Raw genomic sequence first — 22,769 nt, forward strand, 5'->3', positions numbered from 1 at the left:
ACCATATACGAGACGATAATATTGCATGCGACTGCTGTCGATTCGACATGTTATTCCTTCTTTCTCTTTTCTTTTTGGCAGGACGCACAGACAAGCTCATGGTAATAGAAACGCAATGTAGAAAGAGCCAGCAAGATATAGAGAAACCAGCAAGATATGTAAAGGAAATGGAAATTTTGGATAGCTTATTAGATTTAGGAATATTGAGAGCTTAAAATTATATTTCTTTCAAATGAATCAAGCTTTCGTCAAGCAATCAATCAATCAAAATTGTTGTAAAAGAAACTTATAAAATTATAATTAATTATATGTTTAATTATTTAATTTTATTATAATTAAATTATTCGAGTTTTAGGAATATCGGGAGCATAAAATGATATTTCTTTCAAATGTATCATGCTTCAGTCAATCAATCAAGCAATAAAAAATTCTGTACTTAGGGGAAACTTAACAAAACTATAGCCAAGGCGACATATGTAAAGCATTAGATAAGTTGGCTTATAGATAGAAAGGAAAGCAGTTACTAGAACTAACAGACCAACAAGAATTTAGCATGATCTTGTAAGCATATCAATCAAGATTCAATCAATCAATATCAAATAGCAGCATTGGAATGCACTCATGATAATGACAGAATTTTTATATTTTATTGGAGGTTTCCATTGAGAAAGTTTTTCCTTAAATAAATTCTCAAAATTGTAGTAAGCTCAGGGCAGGTATAGACTATACGAAACATTACATGGGCAATATACACTTAAAATAAAAAATAATATATTTGTTCAATCAATCAATCAAACTCTAAAGATCTTAGCTATAAATGAAGAAGTTTTCCTTTATGAATCTATACATAATAAAGAATTTTTTGAGATGTCTAAAGATCTTAAACTGCAATAAAGAAAAATTACTTTATGAATCTAAATAATAAAATAATTTCTAGACATATCTAAAGATCTTAGCTGTATATGAAATAGATTTCCTTGATTAATTTAAATAATAAAAAAATTTCTTGAGATGTTTCCTAGACAGTTTTCAGAATATCTTAAATATTTCTTACTCAAAAAGTGTTTTAGTTTTTTAAGTAGCTTCACTTGAAAGAGCACTAAAAACTTTTGAAGGCAGACTAAAATGAAATTGCTGTACAGGCATATTTCCAGCGTCAGGCACACATATATAAAAGTTTCCTTAGAATTTGTCAGGATTAGCAGATACTTTGAATAGCTCTTAACCCAGATAAAAGTTGTGCACATTGTTGTGTATCTATTTGTCTGGGCAAGACTGTGTGTGGGGTCCCAACAACCCGCCCAAAAGCCCAACCCCAGCAGTTGAAATTGTTTTGTTGTCAAGCGAATGTCGCCTGGTGTGTGTGTGTGTGTGTGTGAGCTGTCTATGTCTGTGTGCGTTTCCCGTGTCGCCGTTGCATTTTTTTGCTTCTCTTTCGCTTTCCTGTTTCCTCCTGCATATGCTTTTCACAACAAATCATAAAAAAGCAAGCACTCAACCACCCACTGAACCACCCGGCGAGGACAACGCGCCAGGACGAGGCCGCAGGACAACGAGCGCGTCGAACAAGACGCCAGTTGTTTGTCGACTGGCATCGCGGGCGGGCGGCTCTTCCAGTTCGTTCCGGACACATCCATGTGAAATATATGCTAACCATATACAAACATATATATAGCATATAAATTATTTATACTAAATTTTAAATACATTTCCGTGAGTGCAAATGCATAATGAATAAGTAACGGTTGTTGTTGTTGTTGGTTTTTAGGCAAATGCTGGCTAAACAATCGATAGTTTATGCGTTCGCAGGACACACGAATCCTGCGCAGTAAACACAAAGCGCCTGTTTACAAGCCAATGTAAAAGTTCATTATCCTGCGAGTGCCATTGCATATGTGTGAGTGTGTGTCTGAGTGTGTGTGTGAGACATACAAAAATCATTAAAAGTTTAGCACACGGCAAAGGATTCAAGTGCTTCATTAGCGACTTTCTCAAGTGTGCGTGTGTGCTACCTCTCTCGTCTTGATCCTTCTGGCTGTCCTTTGTTAGGCGCGCTTCCGCCTTTTGTGCGCTGCCTGCCGCCAGACGCCGCCAATTTTTTTTCGCTTTTTTTGTTTACTTCGCGCACAAAGTCAAGGACTCACGTCCAAAAGTTTTGCGAGTTTTTTTTTTATATTTTTCTGATTACTTCATATTTTTTACACACGCTTTTGTTTTCGTTTTTCGATTCGCTTGCTTTAATATTTTTGCTTCTCCTTCTCTTTGTTTCCTCTCAGTTCGCTGGCTGGGTGGATGCGGTAATCTTTGTGTTTAGCCTGGAGAACGAGGGCAGCTTCAATACGGTCTACAATTATTATACAAAAATGGCGCACTTTCGCAATGGACAGGATATACCCATGATACTGGTCGGCACACAAGGTAAGCTACTAACATATGACTGAGCTATAATTCATCTGAAATATTGTCAAAGTATTTCCTAATCCTAATTTATAATGAAAAGTTTGAGCTTTATATTAATATTCCGATTTGTTATCACTTATCGATAAGTCAGAATCTACTCTCATATGGAATATCGAAAGCTTAACTATATTAAATAGGTCACCTATTGACTTACAATAAGTGCATATTAAATATCCATAACTAAAGTATCGAAAGTGATCGATAAGCCACATGAGTGTAGATTATCTAATAACGAAAATCAGCAACAAATTTATCGATAAATTCATGCCAACATCTTCAGAGCCAAAAAATCAGCGTAAATTGGTTTATTTCACTCTGTATTGATTGGCAAGTCAATGCTCAGATAATCGATAAATTCGATAATTCTAACTTTTGTACTAATTACATTTTGTTATATATAAATTTCTATTATGATAATCTATTTAACATTTAGCTGCATCGATTGTACATGTAACTGCCATTTAGTCAAGCCAACTTACGCCAGTTTTAGCATATCGATAAATTTATCGAACTGCAGTTTATAATTTTCAAAGCTAATTATAAGTTGTATTAACTTACTATATCTGTATGTATTTCCTAAAGCATTTTAATCTCATTGTTATCGATTTATTATCGATATTTTTAATATTATCAGGGCTAACTCAAGAAAACAAAAGTTCAATAATCTTGAATGCATTTGACGCAATTTCGCGCGTCCTGCGATTTATCGATAAATGTATCGAAATGTTGAAATTTAGTTTAAAGACTAACTAGAACTAGTTCTTCCTTTTACCCACTTTGCACCATTTGCTAATCAAAAGAATTATTTTCTCAGATGCTATTAGCGAGCGTAATCCGCGTGTGATCGATGATACGCGCGCTAGAAAATTGGCAAGCGACTTGAAGCGTTGCTCCTACTACGAGACCTGCGCCACCTACGGCCTGAATGTGGAGCGCGTATTTCAGGATGGTGAGTAGAAACCGAATGTGAAATATTAGAGCCAAGAATTTAACTGATTTTTCCATTTATGCAGCCTGTCAGAAGATATTATCGCAGCGCATGCCGCTGCCGCCAGCCATGCAGCCGCCGCGGCCCACTACGCCGCAGGGCACCCGCTTGGGTCTGGCCACGTTCCAGGCGCCCACCAACGGGCAGCGAGCGCAGCAGCAGCAGCTGCCGTTGCGCATGAGCGCGGACTTTGCGCAGGCGGAGCAAAAGCTTTGGTCGCTGCAGGCAGGCGCCAGCGCGGCGAGCGCAGCTACAAATGAGAACAACAACATAACCAAATACAATTCAGGCGCAGCGCAGCAACAACAACAACAGCAGCAGCAGCTGCAGCAGCAGCAACAGCAACATCAACATCAACAGCATCAGCAATTGTCGCTGCCTGGCGACTGCAGCCAGGTGCAGCTGCGTGATCCACGCGACTTGGCGCCGCCACCTGGCAAGGAGCTGCCCACGCCCACGTCAACGCCCACGACAAGCCGCAAGAGTCGACGACGCTCGAATTTGTTTATACCCTCGTCCTCCAAGAAGAACGAGAAGGAGCCAAAGAGCAGCGAACTGGGCAGCGGTCGCTCGATACCCATTAAGCAGGGCCTTCTGTACAAACGCTCCAGCAAGTCCCTGAACAAGGAATGGAAAAAGAAATATGTGACGCTGTGCGACGATGGTCGCTTGACCTATTATCCTTCACTGCATGACTACATGGACGATGTGCATGGCAAGGAAATACCGCTGCAGTATGTGACGGTAAAGGTGCCCGGCCAGAAGCCACGCGGCTCCAAGTCGATCATCACGAACAGCGCACTGACCAGCTCGCTGCTGGCCAACGGACAGCGGGCGCAGGGTACGCTCAGCGAGGGAATTGGATGCCTAACGCTGGCCAAGGACAATCAGCGCAAGCTGAGCGAAAAGCTGTCGCTGCTGGGCACGGGAGCTGCCGGTGGCACTGGCGGCTCTAGCGGCGTGGAGCCCCTCAAATCGAATAGCTCACAGCAGACGAGCGGAGACGAGGGCATTGCCATGTCCAATTCAAATTCACAAACTTTTATAGCGGGCGAAGCGCCCAGCAGCAAGTTGGAGGCCCAAACGCCCAATGTGAAGAAGCGACATCGACGCATGAAGAGCAGCAGCGTTAAGGCACACGAGGCGGACGACAATGATGGATACGAGTTCTACATTGTCTCGCTCGACTGCAAGCAGTGGCATTTCGAGGCCGCCAATTCGGAGGAGCGCGATGAGTGGGTCGCCGCCGTCGAGCAGGAGATCTTCAAGAGCCTCCAGAGCATCGAGAGCAGCAAAACGAAACAGGCAACCAGCACGGAGCTAGCGGCGATGGTGGCGATCAAACAACGCGTGCCGGGCAATGGCCATTGTGTCGACTGCGGAGCGCCAAGTAAGTGGGGCGGGAAAAGTTGTTTAACAATGCGATAGTGTCATCACTAGATTTTGATAGTAGTTGAATTGGAATAGCAATAGAAACTGAACTCTCTGTTAGACTAATAGCTCCAGTCGAAAAGCTTGTTCTGAGAGAGAAGAGGCGCGTCTTGGGAAACGTCTTCTCAAAGAGTTCTTATAGAAGAGATCATATACGATAGTTCGACAATCAATTAATCGAACCAACAGATATCGTTCGCTAGAGAAAGCTAACTCCATCAATTAAATTACTTTAAAATATATATATTAAAATATCAACTTTCTGTTCACTCCTCCCACAGATCCCGAATGGGCTAGTCTCAATCTGGGCGTGCTTATGTGCATTGAGTGCTCGGGCATCCATCGCAATCTCGGCTCGCACATCTCCAAGGTGCGCTCTCTGGGCCTCGACGACTGGCCGTAAGTAGAATAAACTAAAAAAATACATACACTAAAACTTAAACTAATGCCACGCTTCTCTCTTATAACTCTAGGGCGCCGCATTTGAGCGTGCTGCTGGCCATTGGCAACAGCTTGGCCAACTCTGTGTGGGAATCGAATACACGACAGCGTGTGAAGCCCACCTCGCTGACCAGCCACGAGGAGAAGGAGCGCTGGATACGCAGCAAGTACGAGGCTAAGGAGTTCTTGACGCCTCTCGGCAGTGGCAACCACGTGAATGCCGCCTCGCCGGGCCAGCAGCTAATCGAAGCGGTAATCAGGGCGGACATCAAGTCGATTGTCTGCATATTGGCCAATTGCCAGTCGGAGGTGACCAATGCCCATGTGAGTCCACGGGATGTGCGCACGCCCCTACTGCTGGCCTGTGCCATTGGCAATTTGGCCATAGCCCAGCTGCTTGTTTGGGTAAGTTAGCTCAAGAATTGCCTCGCTACTTATGAGAGACTTATTCCTGTTTTCGTCTACCTACAGAACGGTGCGAATATCAAGCACACGGATCATGAGGGTCGCACCTGCTTGGCCTATGCACGCGCTGCCCAATCCCTGGCCACGGCCAAGTCAATGAAGGCCGCCGCAGCTCTGGCCGCAGGCACACCAGCGCCCGCTCCAGCACCGGCGCCAGCTGCCAACGGTGGCATACCCGCACCACAGTACAATGTGGAGGATACGACAGCGCTGGTGGAGCTGCTGGTGGGTCTTGGCTGTCCCGAGTCGGCGCCACTGACGGCCAGCGGCACCTTGCCCCGACGACGCGATACCCTGGGCACGCCCTACGAGAAGTCCGTTTCGGGCGTGATCTAAGAAACAAAAGCGTACAACAAAAAAATGATGAATAGTTGAATTTCATAAGCTAAAACCCAAGTTGTTTTTGTGTTAAATGTAAAATGCATAAATATCTGTTTAATCTGTTTAGCGATTAGTTTTAAAAGTGTGCGTAAATTTCTCTCTGTGTATAGCAAATGTAACGGGCAATTAGGTTTTACTATTTTAAACAAAACAAAAAACTAAACTAAAATTGAAATGTGCAAATTAATGAATATTTTCTTCTAATATTATCTTCGGCCAGATCTGAATGGAAAACATTCATAAAACAAAAATCGTTTTTATTTACGGTTAATTCTAGTTTTGTTTCGATTTTTAGGTACGTTTAAATATAGGCACAAAAAATCTGTACAGTCTTGTTGTAAAATCTCAAGTTAATTAATTAATTAATTTATTATTTTGCGTATTACTGTAACTATTATTATTATTCATTAATATTATATTATTATTATTATTATTATTATTGTTTTTAAACTGTGTGCAGGTTTTTTTTTACAAATGTCGTTTGCAAAACAACAATTTAAGTAATTTTTAATTTAAACAATATAATAAGAGAAGGAAGAGAACGAGAAGCAGAATTCTCTATATAATATGCCTAAAAATAGCTGATGAATGAGAGATCAACAATATATATATATATATATATATATATATACGTATAAACATAGTGAATCTAAGACTAAAGCCAAAAACAACTTATAACACTATAATCTATACATAAATAAAATTCTATATATATATACAAAGTTGACATTGCTTGATAATCGGTTAAAACACGCTTGTAACTTGTAGTTTACGCAAACCAAAACACAAAATTGACTTTGATAACGAAATTCCACTTAAAACTTTCTCATGCGAGAGTATTGTATTAGAAATCGGAGCAGTTAGAATGAAATGACAAATGATATATGATATATATACTATATGATGTAGCAAGCAAACTGGAAAGTATTTCAAACCAATTATATATAGTTATTAAATTCTATAATATATATATATATATATACATATATGTATACACCCCTCTTTATTGTGTACGCTATTTGTACCACCTGCTAAAGAAAACAAAATAACAAACACAACAAATCGTGACAAAACTCAATATAATTGGATGCAAAACGCAACAGGCACAAACATACAACAAATAACCGAAAAACCACAAAAAAAAACATAAAATAAAAATATAAAAATTGATAAAAAGTTTTAAACTCTTTTCTTTTTATAAAATAAGTCAAGTTATTTATTTATCTATGCTGGGCAGAAAGTTGTTAGAGAACTAAAATTATCTTTTTACCTTGCGGAGTACAAAAAACCCAACTATTGCTATATATCCTTGGTACAACAGGGCGCAATGGGTTTGTTGAATTTAATGCAACAGGCAGAAAGAGGTGAGGCAGATGAAGACCTGGCACGGCACGGTCAACACGGCGAGCTGAATGGAAATGCCCATCTTGGCCATCTCTGGAGACTTCATTATTTTATATACAATATACAAGTTTATCATCATTGTTTTTCTTAACTCGTAACTCGTAACTCGTTCCACTAATTATCAAATGAATCAAATTCCTGTATCTGGGAGGCACCACTAGACTTAAGCTTTACTTACTTGATTTGAGAGCATAAAAGAAGTTAGTATATAATGGAAATGTTGGCACAAACCCACAACACTTCGCATAGCGATTAAGTATACAAAGTATTGTACATATGAAAATGTATAGCAATTCCAGCATCTAAAACAATCATATGTTAACAATAGTCCATATCATCTCATAAATTATACCAACTTACGCTAGGAAAAGGATGTTTTTTAATTCATTTTTTAGTTGCAACTAAAAATTTTCTATTTTGATCTCTCACTTTTAAAAATATAGAAATTTTAATAATTCTCTTTTTCAATACGAATTAAACCATTATTTTGTTTACTTGTCGGAATCTTTATTTCATTTAAAACAGAATGATATTACATAGTTTTGTTTATCGCGCGAAATATTTTAAAGTAAATTAGAATTTAATTGAAATACGTGTAGTTAAACAGATCTTAATACTTTCTCACTTATTCTTTCCTATATAGGTTTGATGCACACGTTTGTCCGACAATTTAATTTATGTTTGTTATCAATTTTTAAGATTATTCGTTATATATGTTTTTATATAATTTGTATAATGGATAGGCTTGGGTAAAAACTGAACATTCCATTGTAAGGGGAACGTTAAACTTGAAGGGGGGATTCAAACAAACTAACAAAGGTTCCGGAGCGTAAGTGAAGGAGTCTTGATTGACCATAGCTTCAAAATACTTAATATGCGCTGCCACACGGGAATATATATATACATATCTGTATATCCGTATATATACTGTTGCCTTTGGTTTGGTTGAAGGGTTTGAGCGGGGGGACGGGGGTTACTGATGACACATGGTAAGGGGAAATTGGAAATTAGAAACGCGCTCTACCATATGTTAAAGAAAGGGAGATACATACGATGCGTAGCGCTTGAAACGAGGCTCCGTGCTTTTGATAAGCATCCGAAAACACCATTTTTCTGGGGCTAAACTCGGGAGGGGTCGTTAAATTTGTTTTCTTTATCTTTTTGAAGGAGTGAATTGAATCATGAACAATTTCAATAAGATTATTTTTTTTGTTGATTTTCTTTTTCATTTCATTTTTTTTTATCCGTTTTGTTAGATTTTTGGCCATTTGTCCGGGTTAGCTGAGAGTCGTCGCCGTTTGAGTTGAAAGTGAACGATTTATGATTTCTTGATCTCATTTTTTAGATTTTTGTTTTTTTTTTTGCTTTTTACATTTTTCTGTTTTCAGGTTTTCTGTCTAATACAACAAGCAAACTCCACGAAAATGCCGCCACATGAGCTACGGATCCCATTGTACAATAGTTGTTGCAGCCGTTGTTTTTGCTGCTGCTGCTGTTGCAACTCTAGATGATGCTGTTGCTGCTAGTGCTGCTGCTGCTGCTGCTGCTGCTGCTGCCGCTGCTGCTGCTGCTGGTTTGAATTACTTTTGAAGGAACAACAACAATATGAACAACAACAACAACAAACAACAATCAACGAAGAAGCTAACCACCTGCCGCTGCCGCTGCTGCTGCTGCTGTTGGTTATGTTTTATGATTTTTTTGTTTGTTTGATTGACTTTTCGTTTTGTTATCATATTTTAGCTGGTCTGGTTTGTTTGCCGTTTTTTTGTTGCCCCCACTTGGGCCGCATCTGAGAGAGAAACTTTTCGTTAACTTGGAACTCCATGTCGTTTTGTTGTGGTTGTACAGTGAACACACGCTATGCACATCCTTGCATTTTAAATAATTTGCATCTGCTGTTTTTTGCCATGCATTTGCCACCTAGCGTCCGCTCAGGCTCACTCATTTTTTGTTAGCCTTAAACTTAGCATAGAAGCTTTGGATTTGAGCATAACGTACAGGGATTGAATCGAGTATGCCTGTATAGCTAAAGTTTTGCTGCTGGCGATTCTTCTCGTGCAAATTGTCACCCGACAAATAGGTAACAACATTCTTTTGCAGCTCACTCACATGCGGATCGGCATGATTAGTTACCAGATGATTGCAAAACTGGGCGATTTGCAAGAAAACCGAGGCATCGCGATCTGCATAGAGATTACAGGCAATTAGTATTGGAATTTTGACATTACATCGAATGACTAACCCATCTTGCGTGATATTTTCAGCAGCGATAGCGGCTGGCTTTCGTTGTCGCGCTGTGCGCGCAGATGACGATTGCCATGCTTGAATTCCTGCTCCAGCCAGCGTATGACATGACGCACATTCTCGCTGCGCTTCTTCAATTCATCCAGCTCATTCAGCACTAGAGAAACCACAAGAATTAGCTGTTGTTTTATATTTTATATTCCAATTTTAACCACTCACCAGCATTGGGTATCAGCACAATACATTTCTTGGTCCTTACCAAGGACTTAACAATGCCATTGTATTCGGTTAAAGCTTTGGCATCGACCACAACAAATGGTGACATGACCACATGGCTGGTGCTATCACGCAACTCCTCCTCCAGTGTTTCCACCTCGTTCTGCAGCCAAAGTTTGCCCATTATTTCACATTTTTTGGTCATCGCCTCGGAACGTTCCTCATCGGCGCCGCTGCTCGACTGCAGATTGAGCTTCTCGATGACGCTGTTTGTGGTGGTCGACGCAGAGGCGGAGGTGCCACCAGCTACAGAAGTGCCCGTTGCGCTGGCCAATAAAGCTGCAGCCTTCTCTGCATTGCGATTACGCAGATAACCCTTGCGGGGCAGCTTCCGACATTCCTCAACAGTATCTTTCTCCTCGTTGCTGGTATAGCTCTTGCGTACGATGCCATTCTTGCGATCCGAGTAGCGACGAGTGCGTCCCTCGTTTCGCTTGCGTGTTGTCTTGGGTGCAGTTCGTCGTTCACGGCGACGTGAGCCTCCACCCTTCTTCTCCTCACGCTTCTTCTTTTGGTTCTCGGTGAAGCGACGCGTCTTCACGCAGAAGCGATAATTGAACTTCTTCTGTTTACAAATAAAGAAACCAAAATCAACCATCTTGAAGATACGTAAGATGGACTCCTCCTGGGGTGTAACGCGCTCCCGAATTATGGTCTCCCAGTCGAGTGTTATCTGAGTGCTCTGGAATATGTCAAAGTTCTTGAACGCAAAATCCTCGCTCAAAGGCACATTTGCTCGCACATCGAAAAGCTCGACAAGCGCATCACGCACATTGCTCGTGGTCAACAGCTCCCGTTCGAAGTAGACTTTCCGGGTGAATACATCAATGTTGCAGTAGTTCAACAGCTTCATAATCTTGTGCACAAATTCCGGATTCGAATGATAGCAACCAATGAGAATCTCGGGGTTGATGCGTAGCCAATCGAAAAGCATCTTCAAAGCGCGAATTGTTGGCTCATTGTGCAGACAGTCGATTATAATATTCGGATTAATTTTTGTATATTTGTTGCGATAGACCAGTTTCTTCGGAGGTTCCGTAATGGTCAGCGGAGGCGCACTAGTTTCACCTCCAACATTGTCTGTGGTCTTGTCGGCCGCAGCTGTTTGATTATCCTCGGCACTCTTAAAATTCAACTGCAGCACTTCGAAACTGCGCAGCAACTCCTCGGAATCCACTTCTTGCGAAATGGGACGACGTTCCAGTTCTTCGGGATAGATAAGACGCTCCTCCTCAATAACCACATCTTCATTATCCGAATAGACATTGGCACCGCCAGCCTGACGTGTTGTGCGCTCTTTTTTCACATAGTCGCCTGCAGGGATTTACAGAGATTAATAAGAAAATTAAATGCATTAATTCTTATATTAGATGGACGCTTTTCCTTTCAGTTTGGTTTTCAGTTTTGTCGTTTTTCCATTCATTCATTCTTTGATAATTCTGTGTGGCTGGCTTTCCATCTGTACGTCTACTATCCTATCTGTCTTTCTCTTCTATGAACTTGCCTGCCCACAAGTCCCTCCATCTGGCTGCACGTATCTTCCTTGTCCATCAGCTTTCATAATTTGTCCGTTTGTCTGCCTTCTATTTGTCTGTTCGTATTCTATCTGTTAGCTCATTTCTGTTTCTTCTTCTCTTCACTTATATATAGCTTAATCTACCATTCGGCCTGCCTCCCCTGTCTTAATTTTATTTCTTTACTCACCCGCTGGCGCGTCATCGTGTTCGGCGGCATCAATGTCACTGAAATCGGTATCGAAATTGGAACTCAAGTCTGTGTAGTCTTCCTCATCGCTATAGAAATCTGTGTCCATATCGCTCTCGCTGTCATAGCAGGAACTGTCGTCCGATTGAGCAATCTTACGACGACGGCGGCGCAACCGCATGCCACGACGCTTGCTCTTGCAGGAGAGTGGAGTCTTCAGATCACTTTCCTTGGCCTCATCGCTGGAGCGAGTTGAGATGGGTTCTGTGCCGCCCAGCTTATCAGTGTCGGGTGCCTCTTGGGTCTTAGCGCAACCATCATCCGCCGAATGTTGGCTATCCCGTGAATCGGAGCTGAAATCCTTAAGCGAATGCGGCCGTGCCAGCAACTTCTTATCCTTGCGTTCACATTCACCTACAGCAGCCAGCCAGTTCTTATATTCATTGCGCGATTTACGCACCGTCGTATCGAAGTCCTGGAAACGTTGCTCGTATTCAAGCTGGAAACTTTCGTTATCCGCAGCACGTGCCAAAATCGTTTGCTCAACGTTGACAATGCAGGCATCTATCAGATCTGAGCAGGCGGCCACAAGGAACGCGTGCAGGGAATAAACTTTGGGTGAATTGATCATCTTCAATTTGGACAGGCAAAAGAACAGTATGGAGATGATCTTAAAGATGCTTTGCTCAGGCACAGGTAGCAGTTGAGCGCACAGAATCTTGCGTAAATCGATGAGCACGCAATGGCAAAGTGAATTAAAGTCTGGTACTTCCTTGTCGAAGAAGAATATATCGACAATTAGGTAGAAGCGTGCATAGAAATCCTCAATATTAAATTCCAATTTAGCTGGATTCATTTGCTCTAGATATTCCGTGTGCTTGGCGAAGAGCTTATTTAAATTGTTCTCGCTCAGTTCGAAGGGTATGATGCACACCAAAGAGTACAAATAGTGATAAGTTGAGTCCAGATCATAATTCTGGCCATAATACAGAGTGCCCAGTTGATTTTGCGCCATTCCAATGGCAGGATTCAGCTTAAATGCCTCTAAATAATACTTGGCCACTTGCTCTTTAGTGATGCTCAAACTTAGCTGGCTATCGATACGAAAATCCAGAAAATAGCGATGCAAATCGCCCAAACTCAAGAGCGATGAGTGTATAGTATCCAAGGCAAAGGACACTGCCTCCAAACTCTTATCGACAGCAGCCTGCGAAGGTTCCAGCTCTTTACTAACTGCCGTGTCCCCTATACAATCGCTGATATAGCCCTCACTTATAATGGAGAAGTCGATCAAATATTTCAGGTCCAAGTCATAAATCTCCTCCATTTTTGCCGACAAGCGTTTGTAGTTGAAGATCCCGGCGCAAAGGAAACGTTCCAATTTCTGCATGCACTCCTTATCGGTGCCTTGTTTATGCATATGCTTTTTAACAAAAGCTATGAACTCGTAGTAGCCACGACGCCACATTACTTCCCGCACCTTTTTGCCCACCGATTGATAGTCCTACAACAAAATAAGATTGGTTAAAAATATATAGTATAAATCGAGTTAAAAGTTAGAGAAGATCTGAGATATATACATCTGATATGCCATTAATATATCTACATATTAAGTTTAGGCTTTTATACCACACAGAGTATTAATGTTGTTTTATTTTTTTAATGTTGTATAGTTTACCTTAAATATTATTTGTTTGCACAGCTGCACAAGATTAGCACGTTTCTCTTCAATATCGTGCTGGAAAAGGTGTCCAATATTTTGTATATTTCGCTTGGCATCGTCCAGTTGTTTGGACTCGGTATATAAAGCGCTAAAATAAAGGAAATTAACAAAAAATTTCCTTTATCTTTACGTATGTTAACTATCTTACCGATATAGATCCTTAACTTCCTGGCTGAGCGCCGCATTACCGTTGTTTGATAGCAAGCCATTGTTGTTGTTGCCTACGCAGAGCGTTGTATCCAAATTACGACAGCGACTTCTGCTACCGGCGCCGCCGCCAGCGTCGACGGCGCATTCGCTGGATGCATTCGAGCCGCCGGAACTAATTGTTGACTCCATGGTCAAAGTGTAAGACACTGGAAAAGAGAAACAAATAAAAATACACACGAGCACGCATACACACACACAAGTGTGTAAGTAAACGACAATAACAAAGCAACAAGCGTAGAGAATTTTGCAGCTGTTTTACACAGCTACGTTTTTCGCTTTAACTTGGGGTTTTTTTCTTTTTTAATGCTGACGAATTTGTTTGTACAAAAATTTGCAGCTTCATGAATTTTTTATGATCTTGTTTTTTGTTGGTAAAAATGCTGACACACAAACACACACACGCACACGCATACGCGCGTATATGTGCATGTATTGCGTATTGAATAATCAATTAAACTGCGACTGGCTGACTTCTGCTGCTGCGCTGCTGTTGCTGCTGCTCTGGCATTTTCTATGCAAAAAAATCACTTTTACCACAGCTTGTGAAATATATTCTTGCACTTTCACGCATTTTGAGTTGTTGTTTGTGTTATTACAGCACATTCAGCTGTTGATTGCTTGCTGATAACCGTTGCAAATGCTTTATATTAATTACCTTTATCAGTTTTTATATTGTTTTAAAACTGTGCACAGTTCACGTTTTACGTTGCTTTTTTCTTCTTTGTTAAACAACAAAGTGGCGCATGCACGTTCAGACAATGCAGAAAACTCATGCGTTACGCTCTGGTTCACGAACTGGTTCACAGCTGGGCCTGTGTTGTGGTGGTGATGGTGTGAATGTTTATTGTGTAGCTCGACTACTTAGTGTTTCGCCGTATAATGTATTTATAAGCTAAGTATACGAAATATATCAAGGCACACTGGATTCGATTTGCTTCTTTTTTTATTTTTAATTCACACATACCTTTCTTAAAGGAGTTTCACCTATGGTTAAGTTTCTTCAAGCAATTCGCACGTGTAGCTGTGGCATATGTTTGCCAATCCACACAGTGCTAAGAAGCACGCGTGCAATTGATATCGATAGCTGCGCGCACTGCTGTAATCGATGAGCGTGAGCGACAGCTGTTGGATGCGCGTGCTTTTCAAAACATGTGAATTCAAATATCTGGATGTTTAACAAAGTGAAGTAAAGAAAAAGTGTAACTACGATTTGTATGTAAAGTGTTTGGCATTTTATGCACACAAGCGCGTCTAAAGAGGATGTTACTTTTTACGTTCTTTTACTGATTACTATTTATCACCTTTCATTGTCTTTTTTTCTGCTGTGGCCAAGCAATATACAGGAGAAGTATGTCATGCATGTTAATGAGCATGGAAAGAGCTCAGTTAAGTCTCTTTCAGCCTTAAGCCCAATAAATATTGATATTTATTGAATATTTGATTTTAGTATTTTTATCGGGCAGCTGAAGTCAAATACACTTGACGCAGCGATCAGCGCCGGTCACGTCTCGCTTAGCGCCTTCATGTCGTACGAGCTGTGTGGCCCGACCGAAATCGAGAACCTCGAACATCGAACCTCTCGCAAAACCCCGCTCTCGCTCACCCGCTCGCATATAAAACTCACGCATTGGCGTTCAAACATTTTCAGTTTCAATTCGTGAACGAACCACTCAAGTTCGCGACGCTACGATCGAGCGTTAATAATCGGCATTAATTATCAAATGTAAGTTTTTAGTATATCAACTCTCAAATACATTATAAACAGGTATATGTATGCATTTATATATACCTTTCAGTTTTTATTGATCAATCCGTTTGTCTATGCAAACAAAATTCGCAGTCTTAAATGTAGGCTACTTAGCGTCTCTATCTATATAGAAAGTTAATAAAAATATAATAATATATAATATTTTATGGGAAGTATGGCCTTGAAGTAAATATGGAAAGTTTAATTTTATGCAAAATCAAAAACAAAACAAATGTTTTAAATGAATATGTAATTTTATAGAAAAATGTTTATTAATTTATATATATATATATTTATTAAATTGTAAAAGGTCTCTTCTCATAAATATATATGTGTTTAAATATATTTTTTATTATATATATAATATTTAAATATTTTTTTCGTATATTCAGAGCTCTAAGCTCATCTAGCTAAATTCTTATTAAAATTCAACTTTTAAATATAATATTTCATTTAACTTTTTCGTAATTTGCTCAGTTATACAAATTAGTTATCATTTCTAAGTCGTTACCCTAACTATAAATAATATTAATGATATTTCGTTTCTAATTTAAACAGTTTCGTTTAAATTACTCGACATTCGTTTTGGCTAGTTCTAATTCCAATATATATGCATACATGTATGTATATTTATGTATATATAGTATATGCACTTCATAAATATGTATAATCTAGATAATCAATCCGCTATAGCCATGGCTATTTTACTTTCTAACATAATCTACAAATCTTATCTAGATCTGATTGGACTTACATAAAGGGTTTTATTGGTTTTTTTGCTTTCGTCCCAACCAGTAGTCTGTAGAGAGCTTATCAGCGTTTGTTTATATGGCTTGGAAATTTCACAGCTCAATCGAATTTCTTCTCTAGTCTACAGAATAATTCAAAGGCAAAGAATTAAAGTTCATATTTCCCCACTTCAAATAACTTTATCTAACGCTCCAACTATCTGCAGACATTTGTAATTTTCCAAGTAAACTCAATTGAGCGTTACAAGGGACTGATAAGCCCTAAGTGTGGATGTAACTGTATATGTAACTGTGAATGACTGACAAATTGATTGACCTTTCATATAAATATATGCATCTGTAATGCATGATTGATTAACTAAATACATATATATTTAAAAATATGCATCTGTGTTTAAATGATTGATTGATTGATTGATTGATCTGATTGATTGACAGTATATATAAATATATACATCTGTGATTGATTAACTGATTGATTGCTATTTTGTATCTGTAATTGAAAGATGGATTGATTGACTAACTTGAGTGCTTGATTGAAAGACTGAAAGATTGATCGCTCACATATGTATATAGATACAGATAGATACTCAATCAATTAGTATATATATATATATATATAAATATCTAAACGTAAAGCTTTCATTTTTAAAACGTTTAAAATAATGAACTTATGAGTCAAAGACTTTACTTATTTAAGCAAATAATTTTAATGACGTTCTAGCAGATTGAACAGGTTTTCATTAACCAGAAAGCTACAGTTTATATGTATTTTATTGTGTATATAACAGGTATATAGAAGTTTAAACTTTCTCATTGCTGAACAAAACAGAAAACAAAACAAAAGTAAATCAACTTTTGATTTATAGCTGAGTGTAGATAAAGTCAATTTCAAAATAAGTAAAAACATTGTAATCAAGCGTATTATATAAACAGCGATATTTTACGATCGGTCACGTCCCACTGGGCGGAACACTTAATAAACAGATCTATATTTAAAGGAATATAAAAATTTTGCACATTTTAGCTGTCCAAATGTCAAAATAAAATTATTTTTCTAATTAGCCAAGCTACCAAGAGGCGTAATCTTTGGGATATATACAAAAGATGTTAATAATTACTAACTTATTGGTGTTATAGATGTAGCCTCAAAAAGGGTTGTTCATAAATAAAGCTCATATTCATATTCAAGTTTCAACTAACACCAGCAAGACAGTCGAAACTAATATACCTACTTTCCATTATATGAACAAGTATTAGCTACACGTTTAAAACTCTCTATATCACTCGACAAATCTTATCGGCTAGAAATAGTAAGCTTTATAATTTCAGCGATGTATTAGCTGCTTATCTAGTAATAATCATGCGGTACTATCTATACGAACTATAAATGATTGTGCAATTCGGCTTCAAAGTGCTTTCTAATAAGCGGTTTTTTCTTGAACAACAAAACTTAGGAATTCTTCATGAAAATCAAGAAAAAATACAAAGAAAATTTGGCCAAATTTGTAAAATAATAAAAAGAAAGTTTCTAAAGACAAAAGATATTTGACGTATTATATTACTACATAATAAATACACTAAACAAAACATTGTCCCAAAGTAATATAACAATAAATATAAAAAAAACCTTTTCTAACAATAAAATTTTGTTTAGCGAAAGTTAAACTAATTGATTAATATTCTAAAACTCAATATTATTAGCTTGTAAAGCGAAATGAATATTATGAAATATATGAAAAAGAATATTTTAGAAAAAGTACATTTCAGTACACTGAGAGAAACAAATTTGCATTGCATGCCAAATGCTATAGAAAGTTCTTAACTTAGTCGAAACATCGAAGTTGATTACTTTTTCTAATAGCAAAATTTTGACTTGCAAAATTTAAGTTTATTAAATTGAATTTAATAAATGTTAATATTTTTGCCAAGTGTAATTTTGTAAAGCAATAAAAAAGGCAATATTATAGTGCTATAAATAGATACACTTGTAGGCCAGCGCAAGGTCAGGGTCAAAATTAAGCGACATCTTAATCAATTGAGCTGAGAGAGACTTTCTTCGGCAACTTCCCCGCCTTTAACGACAAAAACAATAGAAATATATATATGAATATACATAAATAATATATATACATATATATATATGTCTGTATTTAGACATACGATCAGCGTTAGCTGTGTAGCTATTTTCAATTCAAATAAATTAATGGCTTGATCTAAATTCGAAAAGAATTGTGCTTTCTAATTGCAGCGAAGAATTTTGGAATGATGAAGCTAATATGCCTAGCCCTGGTGGCTATGCTGGCGGTACGTTAACCAACACTGGTCAATCGACAATTTCAGTATTATTAAGAACACTCAATGCTCGTTTACAGCTAACGCAAGCCGTGGTCAAGGAGGAAATCCAGGCCAAAGAATATCTGGAGAATCTGAACAAGGAGTTGGCCAAGCGTACGAATGTCGAGACGGAAGCCGCTTGGGCTTACGGCTCCAATATCAATGACGAGAACGAGAAGAAGAAAAACGAGATATCTGCCGAGCTGGCCAAATTCCTGAAGGAGGTATCAGTGGACATACAAAAGTTCAATTGGCGCAGCTATCAGAGCGAGGACATCAAACGCCAATTCAAGTCCCTATCGAAATTGGGATACGCCGCTCTACCTGAGGCAGACTATGCCGAGTTCCTGGAAACAGTCTCCTCCATGGAGTCCAATTTCGCAAAGGTCAAAGTGTGCGACTACAAAGATAGCACCAAGTGCGATCTGGCTCTTGAGCCAGAGATCGAGGAGGTGATCACCAAAAGTCGCGATCACGAGGAACTCAAGCACTATTGGGTACAGTTCTACGCAAAGGCCGGCACAGCAGTTCGACCACAATTCGAGCGTTACGTCGAATTGAATACGAAAGCAGCCAAATTGAATAGTAAGTAGAAAGTAGATAGCAGATAGGTGATATTGGATAGTAAAGGTTATAGTAGATAGTAAATAATTTCTAAATAAGACGCAAGATAGAATATTATAGATAGAAGATGAAGAGGGAAGAAGAAATATAGCATATGAAAGATGGAAGTTAGAAGACAGAAGATGAAATATCGAAGGTGAAAGATGGAAAGTGGAAGATGGAACATAGAAGATTGAAGAGTGAAAGTAGTAGATAAGCGATAAGACGATAGAAGATGAAATATCGAAGATAGAGGAGTATAAGTAGTAGATAGATGATAGAAGGTAGAAGATAGATAATATAGGATCGATATTATATATTAATTAAGTAGGTAATACGTAGTATTCCTATCGCCAAGCTATTTTCAATCCTTTGATATCTAATCTATACCCAATCGTAACAAATCTCCTTTAATCCTCGATAGACTTTACTTCTGGCGCTGAGGTCTGGCTTGATGAGTATGAGGATCCCACATTCGAGAAACAGCTGGAGGATATCTTTGCCGAAATTCGTCCGCTCTATGAACAGGTTCATGGTTATGTGCGCTATCGTCTGAGGAAGCATTACGGCGATGACGTTGTCTCTGAGAAGGGACCACTGCCAATGCATCTGCTAGGCAATATGTGGGCACAACAATGGTCGGACATTGCAGACTTGGTCTCCCCGTTCCCTGATAAGCCACTTGTGGATGTTTCCGCCGAGATGGTCAAGCAGGGCTATACGCCACTCAAAATGTTCCAAATGGGCGATGATTTCTTTACCTCAATGAATCTAACCAAGTTGCCACAGTAAGTGAAGGCTGCTTAATCTCTTGGTCTAGCTAATTGAATGATCTTCTTCTTGCAGGGATTTCTGGGACAAATCGATCATAGAGAAACCCACAGATGGCCGTGATTTGGTCTGCCATGCCAGCGCCTGGGACTTCTACTTGCAGGACGACGTGCGCATCAAGCAGTGCACTCAAGTGACTCAGAGCCAACTGTTTACCGTGCACCACGAGCTGGGACACATTCAATACTTCCTGCAATATCAGCATTTGCCATTTGTTTATCGAACTGGCGCCAATCCTGGTTTCCATGAAGCTGTTGGTGATGTTCTCTCACTGTCGGTATCGACGCCCAAGCATCTGGAGAAGATTAATCTGCTGCACAACTTTGTGCTCGACGAGGAGGCGCGCATTAATCAGTTGTTCTTGACTGCGCTGGATAAAATTGTTTTCCTGCCATTCGCTTTCACAATGGACAAATATCGTTGGTCGCTGTTCCGCGGCGAGGTAGACAAGTCCAAGTGGAATTGTGCATTCTGGAAGCTGCGCGAGGAGTACTCTGGCATCGAGCCACCAGTAGTGCGCACAGAGAAAGATTTCGATGCGCCAGCTAAGTATCATATATCAGCAGATGTTGAGTATCTAAGGTAAAGGGACTTAAGAATGTTTTTCATCAGCATTTAATGAGAACCTTTTTTTCTCATAGGTATCTGGTTTCTTTCATTATTCAATTCCAATTCTACAAGTCCGCCTGCATCAAGGCAGGTCAGTATGATGCCAAGAATCCTGAATTGCCTTTGGATAACTGCGATATCTATGGCAGTGCAGCAGCTGGCGCTGCTTTCCAGTGAGTATACGAGCAGATAGCAAGGATTTGAGATAGTTACTTCTATTATTTCCTATTCGTATAGTAATATGCTTTCACTGGGCGCCTCCAAGCCCTGGCCAGATGCACTGGAAGCCTTCAATGGTGAGCGCATCATGACTGGCAAGGCTATAGCAGAATATTTTGAGCCTCTACGTGTCTGGCTTGAGGCAGAGAATATTAAGAACAATGTGCATATTGGCTGGACGGCGTCTGATAGTAAGTTTCGCTCAGACTGATAGACTATAAAGAGTGTTATTAATTAATATATCTTATTCCATTCACAGAGTGTACCTCTGCCTAGTTTTTGATGTCTCCTTTGGGTCATTTCCCAAATTCTTTCGCTTCAATAAGTTCGTCACAAACTTTGATTATGTGAAGTATTAAAAAGCCATTTAAAAACCTAAACTTGTGTTTTACTTTTGCTTAGATCTTAAGTAGAGCACGCATTATAACAACTAGTACTCAATATTGGCTGGTTGGCCACGAGTTCTTTGGCCATTGGGCAGTCGACTGCAGTTCGCGTTTAAAATGAGTAGCTGTGAAGTGCAATGGGCTCTCTGAGAATAATAACTTCCTGCTTGGGCTGCAGTTCATAACTGTAGCTTACTCACTCTCACTGAAAAAATTATCCGCTGAAGGCGAGATCAGCAGGAAGAGCGCAAATGGATGGAGCGATCTTCCGCTATTGGCAGCACTGGCTGCTTTGAGGTTTAACAGTATATTGCAGCTGTTTAATACTTGTTTGTAGGCTACTCACATATACAACAACAGCCGGCACAAATGAACTATGAATAAAAGCAAGATGGATACTGGCAACTGTAACTACTCTGGATAAAAATATTTTATCAATCTGTAATCTCACTGTTACTGTAATCTCACTGTTAATGTAATCTCACTGTTACTGTAATCTCACTGGTACTGTAATCTCTCTGTTAATAAAATTAATTCATGCCATCTGCAATCCCCTACGTATCATTTTTTTCGCTTTCAGTTATTTACAAATGCAAATAGATTGCTTTTATTTAGTTACACCTTATCATCATTAGACTCTTAGTATAAATGTTTGCCTGAAAGTATGTAGTGGGTAAATTGAGTTTTGAAGTGCATCGAAAAGTATACAATATTCAGTGCAAGCTGTATTAAATAAGTTTATTGTTTAGATGTGGAGCTAAAATATATAATATTCAAATATTCCTAACTGAGAAGTACACTCACCTAATGAATGATTTAATGAACTATCTCTACAACGCCTTAGTTAATTAGTTGATTTGCTCAGTTAGTTAAATTGAAAGTAAATTAACTTTGTTCTATTCACAAACTCAATTAGTTTGTGCATTAAGCTTTGAGCTTGAAACTAACTTGGAGGCAAGCCGGAAAACGTCTAAAAATACAAATTAAACAAAAAACCCACTATAATTAAAATGCAATTCATTATGATGACTACGCGGAGAGCTGATAATTAAAATAAAGTAAATAGTTGAAAACATTGTTAGCTCTAAGATTATTCATAGAAATGCATGGTTCAATTAGTAACAGATATCTTAATTATAATTATTTTCCCACGCTTTGCAGCCAGCTGTCTCCAGCTATATAACATATTCACTATATTGGATTACTTGAAGTACTTTAGGCATGACTAGAAAGATATATTATATCACATAAGATCACTTGAAGTACTTTAGTTGCGACCTTGAAATGAAGTGATCCAAAAATAAACAAGAAGTAGGTCAAGAATGCCTGACTGAAAGATACCCTGCACAACTTGTTCTAAAGCTTGTTCTATATAAGAATATCCTGACAAAACTCTGAAATAAATGACATGAATATGCCTAGTGTCGACTCGGAACTCCCCTCTATAGTTGTTTCCAACTCATAAAATATACTCTGAGCACTCAAAGTACTTTAGATATCACATTGACTTGCAGTGAATCATATTAAATATCAAGGAGTAAGCTGGTGCCTGACTAGA

General features: G+C 39.0%; 3 protein-coding genes across 8 annotated transcripts in view; 2 read left to right on the forward strand and 1 right to left on the reverse strand.

Annotated features, from left to right (window-relative positions):
• The window catches only part of LOC111600401 (centaurin-gamma-1A), a 79,668-nt gene extending 73,305 nt beyond the window's left edge, over positions 1 to 6,363 (forward strand). Inside the window, exons 3-8 of one of the 2 annotated variants that reach the window (XM_023316480.2) lie at positions 2,277 to 2,418; positions 3,275 to 3,409; positions 3,474 to 4,838; positions 5,161 to 5,278; positions 5,353 to 5,725; positions 5,792 to 6,348. In XM_023316480.2, the coding sequence (XP_023172248.2) occupies positions 2,277 to 2,418; positions 3,275 to 3,409; positions 3,474 to 4,838; positions 5,161 to 5,278; positions 5,353 to 5,725; positions 5,792 to 6,121 (2,463 nt within the window). In that variant the 3' untranslated portion in view covers positions 6,122 to 6,348. Of the gene's footprint in view, positions 1 to 2,276; positions 2,419 to 3,274; positions 3,410 to 3,473; positions 4,839 to 5,160; positions 5,279 to 5,352; positions 5,726 to 5,791 lie in introns of both variants that reach the window. The other variant, XM_023316481.2, reaches the window with a different exon arrangement.
• Positions 6,364 to 9,251: 2,888 nt separating this feature from the next.
• On the reverse strand, positions 9,252 to 14,786 carry LOC111600322 (protein SMG5). 3 transcript variants are annotated; one of them, XM_023316381.2, is made up of 7 exons: positions 14,695 to 14,786; positions 13,669 to 13,876; positions 13,476 to 13,608; positions 11,798 to 13,301; positions 10,037 to 11,407; positions 9,816 to 9,974; positions 9,252 to 9,756 (listed from the first exon to the last, which is right to left on the reverse strand). In XM_023316381.2, the coding sequence occupies exons 2-7, from the start codon at positions 13,857 to 13,859 to the stop codon at positions 9,515 to 9,517; spliced, it is 3,600 nt and encodes a 1,199-aa protein (XP_023172149.2). In that variant the 5' UTR covers positions 13,860 to 13,876; positions 14,695 to 14,786; the 3' UTR covers positions 9,252 to 9,514. The 3 variants fall into 3 exon arrangements, with proteins under 3 accessions (XP_023172149.2, XP_023172148.2, XP_023172151.2); XM_023316380.2 differs by lacking the exon at positions 14,695 to 14,786 and adding an exon at positions 14,386 to 14,592; XM_023316383.2 differs by lacking the exons at positions 9,252 to 9,756; positions 9,816 to 9,974; positions 10,037 to 11,407; positions 14,695 to 14,786 and adding exons at positions 11,474 to 11,684; positions 14,386 to 14,593.
• Positions 14,787 to 15,367: 581 nt separating this feature from the next.
• Positions 15,368 to 21,198, forward strand: LOC111600323 (angiotensin-converting enzyme). Of its 3 annotated transcripts, none has more exons than XM_023316385.2 (8): positions 15,368 to 15,453; positions 18,478 to 18,533; positions 18,602 to 19,148; positions 19,591 to 19,954; positions 20,013 to 20,579; positions 20,639 to 20,779; positions 20,844 to 21,016; positions 21,085 to 21,198. In XM_023316385.2, exons 2-8 carry the CDS (start codon positions 18,492 to 18,494, stop codon positions 21,099 to 21,101), a joined length of 1,851 nt encoding a protein of 616 aa, XP_023172153.2. In that variant the 5' UTR covers positions 15,368 to 15,453; positions 18,478 to 18,491; the 3' UTR covers positions 21,102 to 21,198. The 3 variants fall into 3 exon arrangements, with proteins under 3 accessions (XP_023172153.2, XP_023172155.2, XP_023172154.2); XM_023316387.2 differs by having other exon boundaries at positions 15,395 to 15,453; positions 18,457 to 18,533; XM_023316386.2 differs by lacking the exon at positions 15,368 to 15,453 and having other exon boundaries at positions 18,405 to 18,533.
• The last annotated feature ends 1,571 nt before the right edge of the window (positions 21,199 to 22,769 follow it).

Source organism: Drosophila hydei, unplaced genomic scaffold, assembly GCF_003285905.1.
Source record: "Drosophila hydei strain 15085-1641.00,03,60 unplaced genomic scaffold, DhydRS2 tig00008124-arrow-arrow-pilon, whole genome shotgun sequence".
NCBI lineage: Eukaryota > Metazoa > Arthropoda > Insecta > Diptera > Drosophilidae > Drosophila > Drosophila hydei.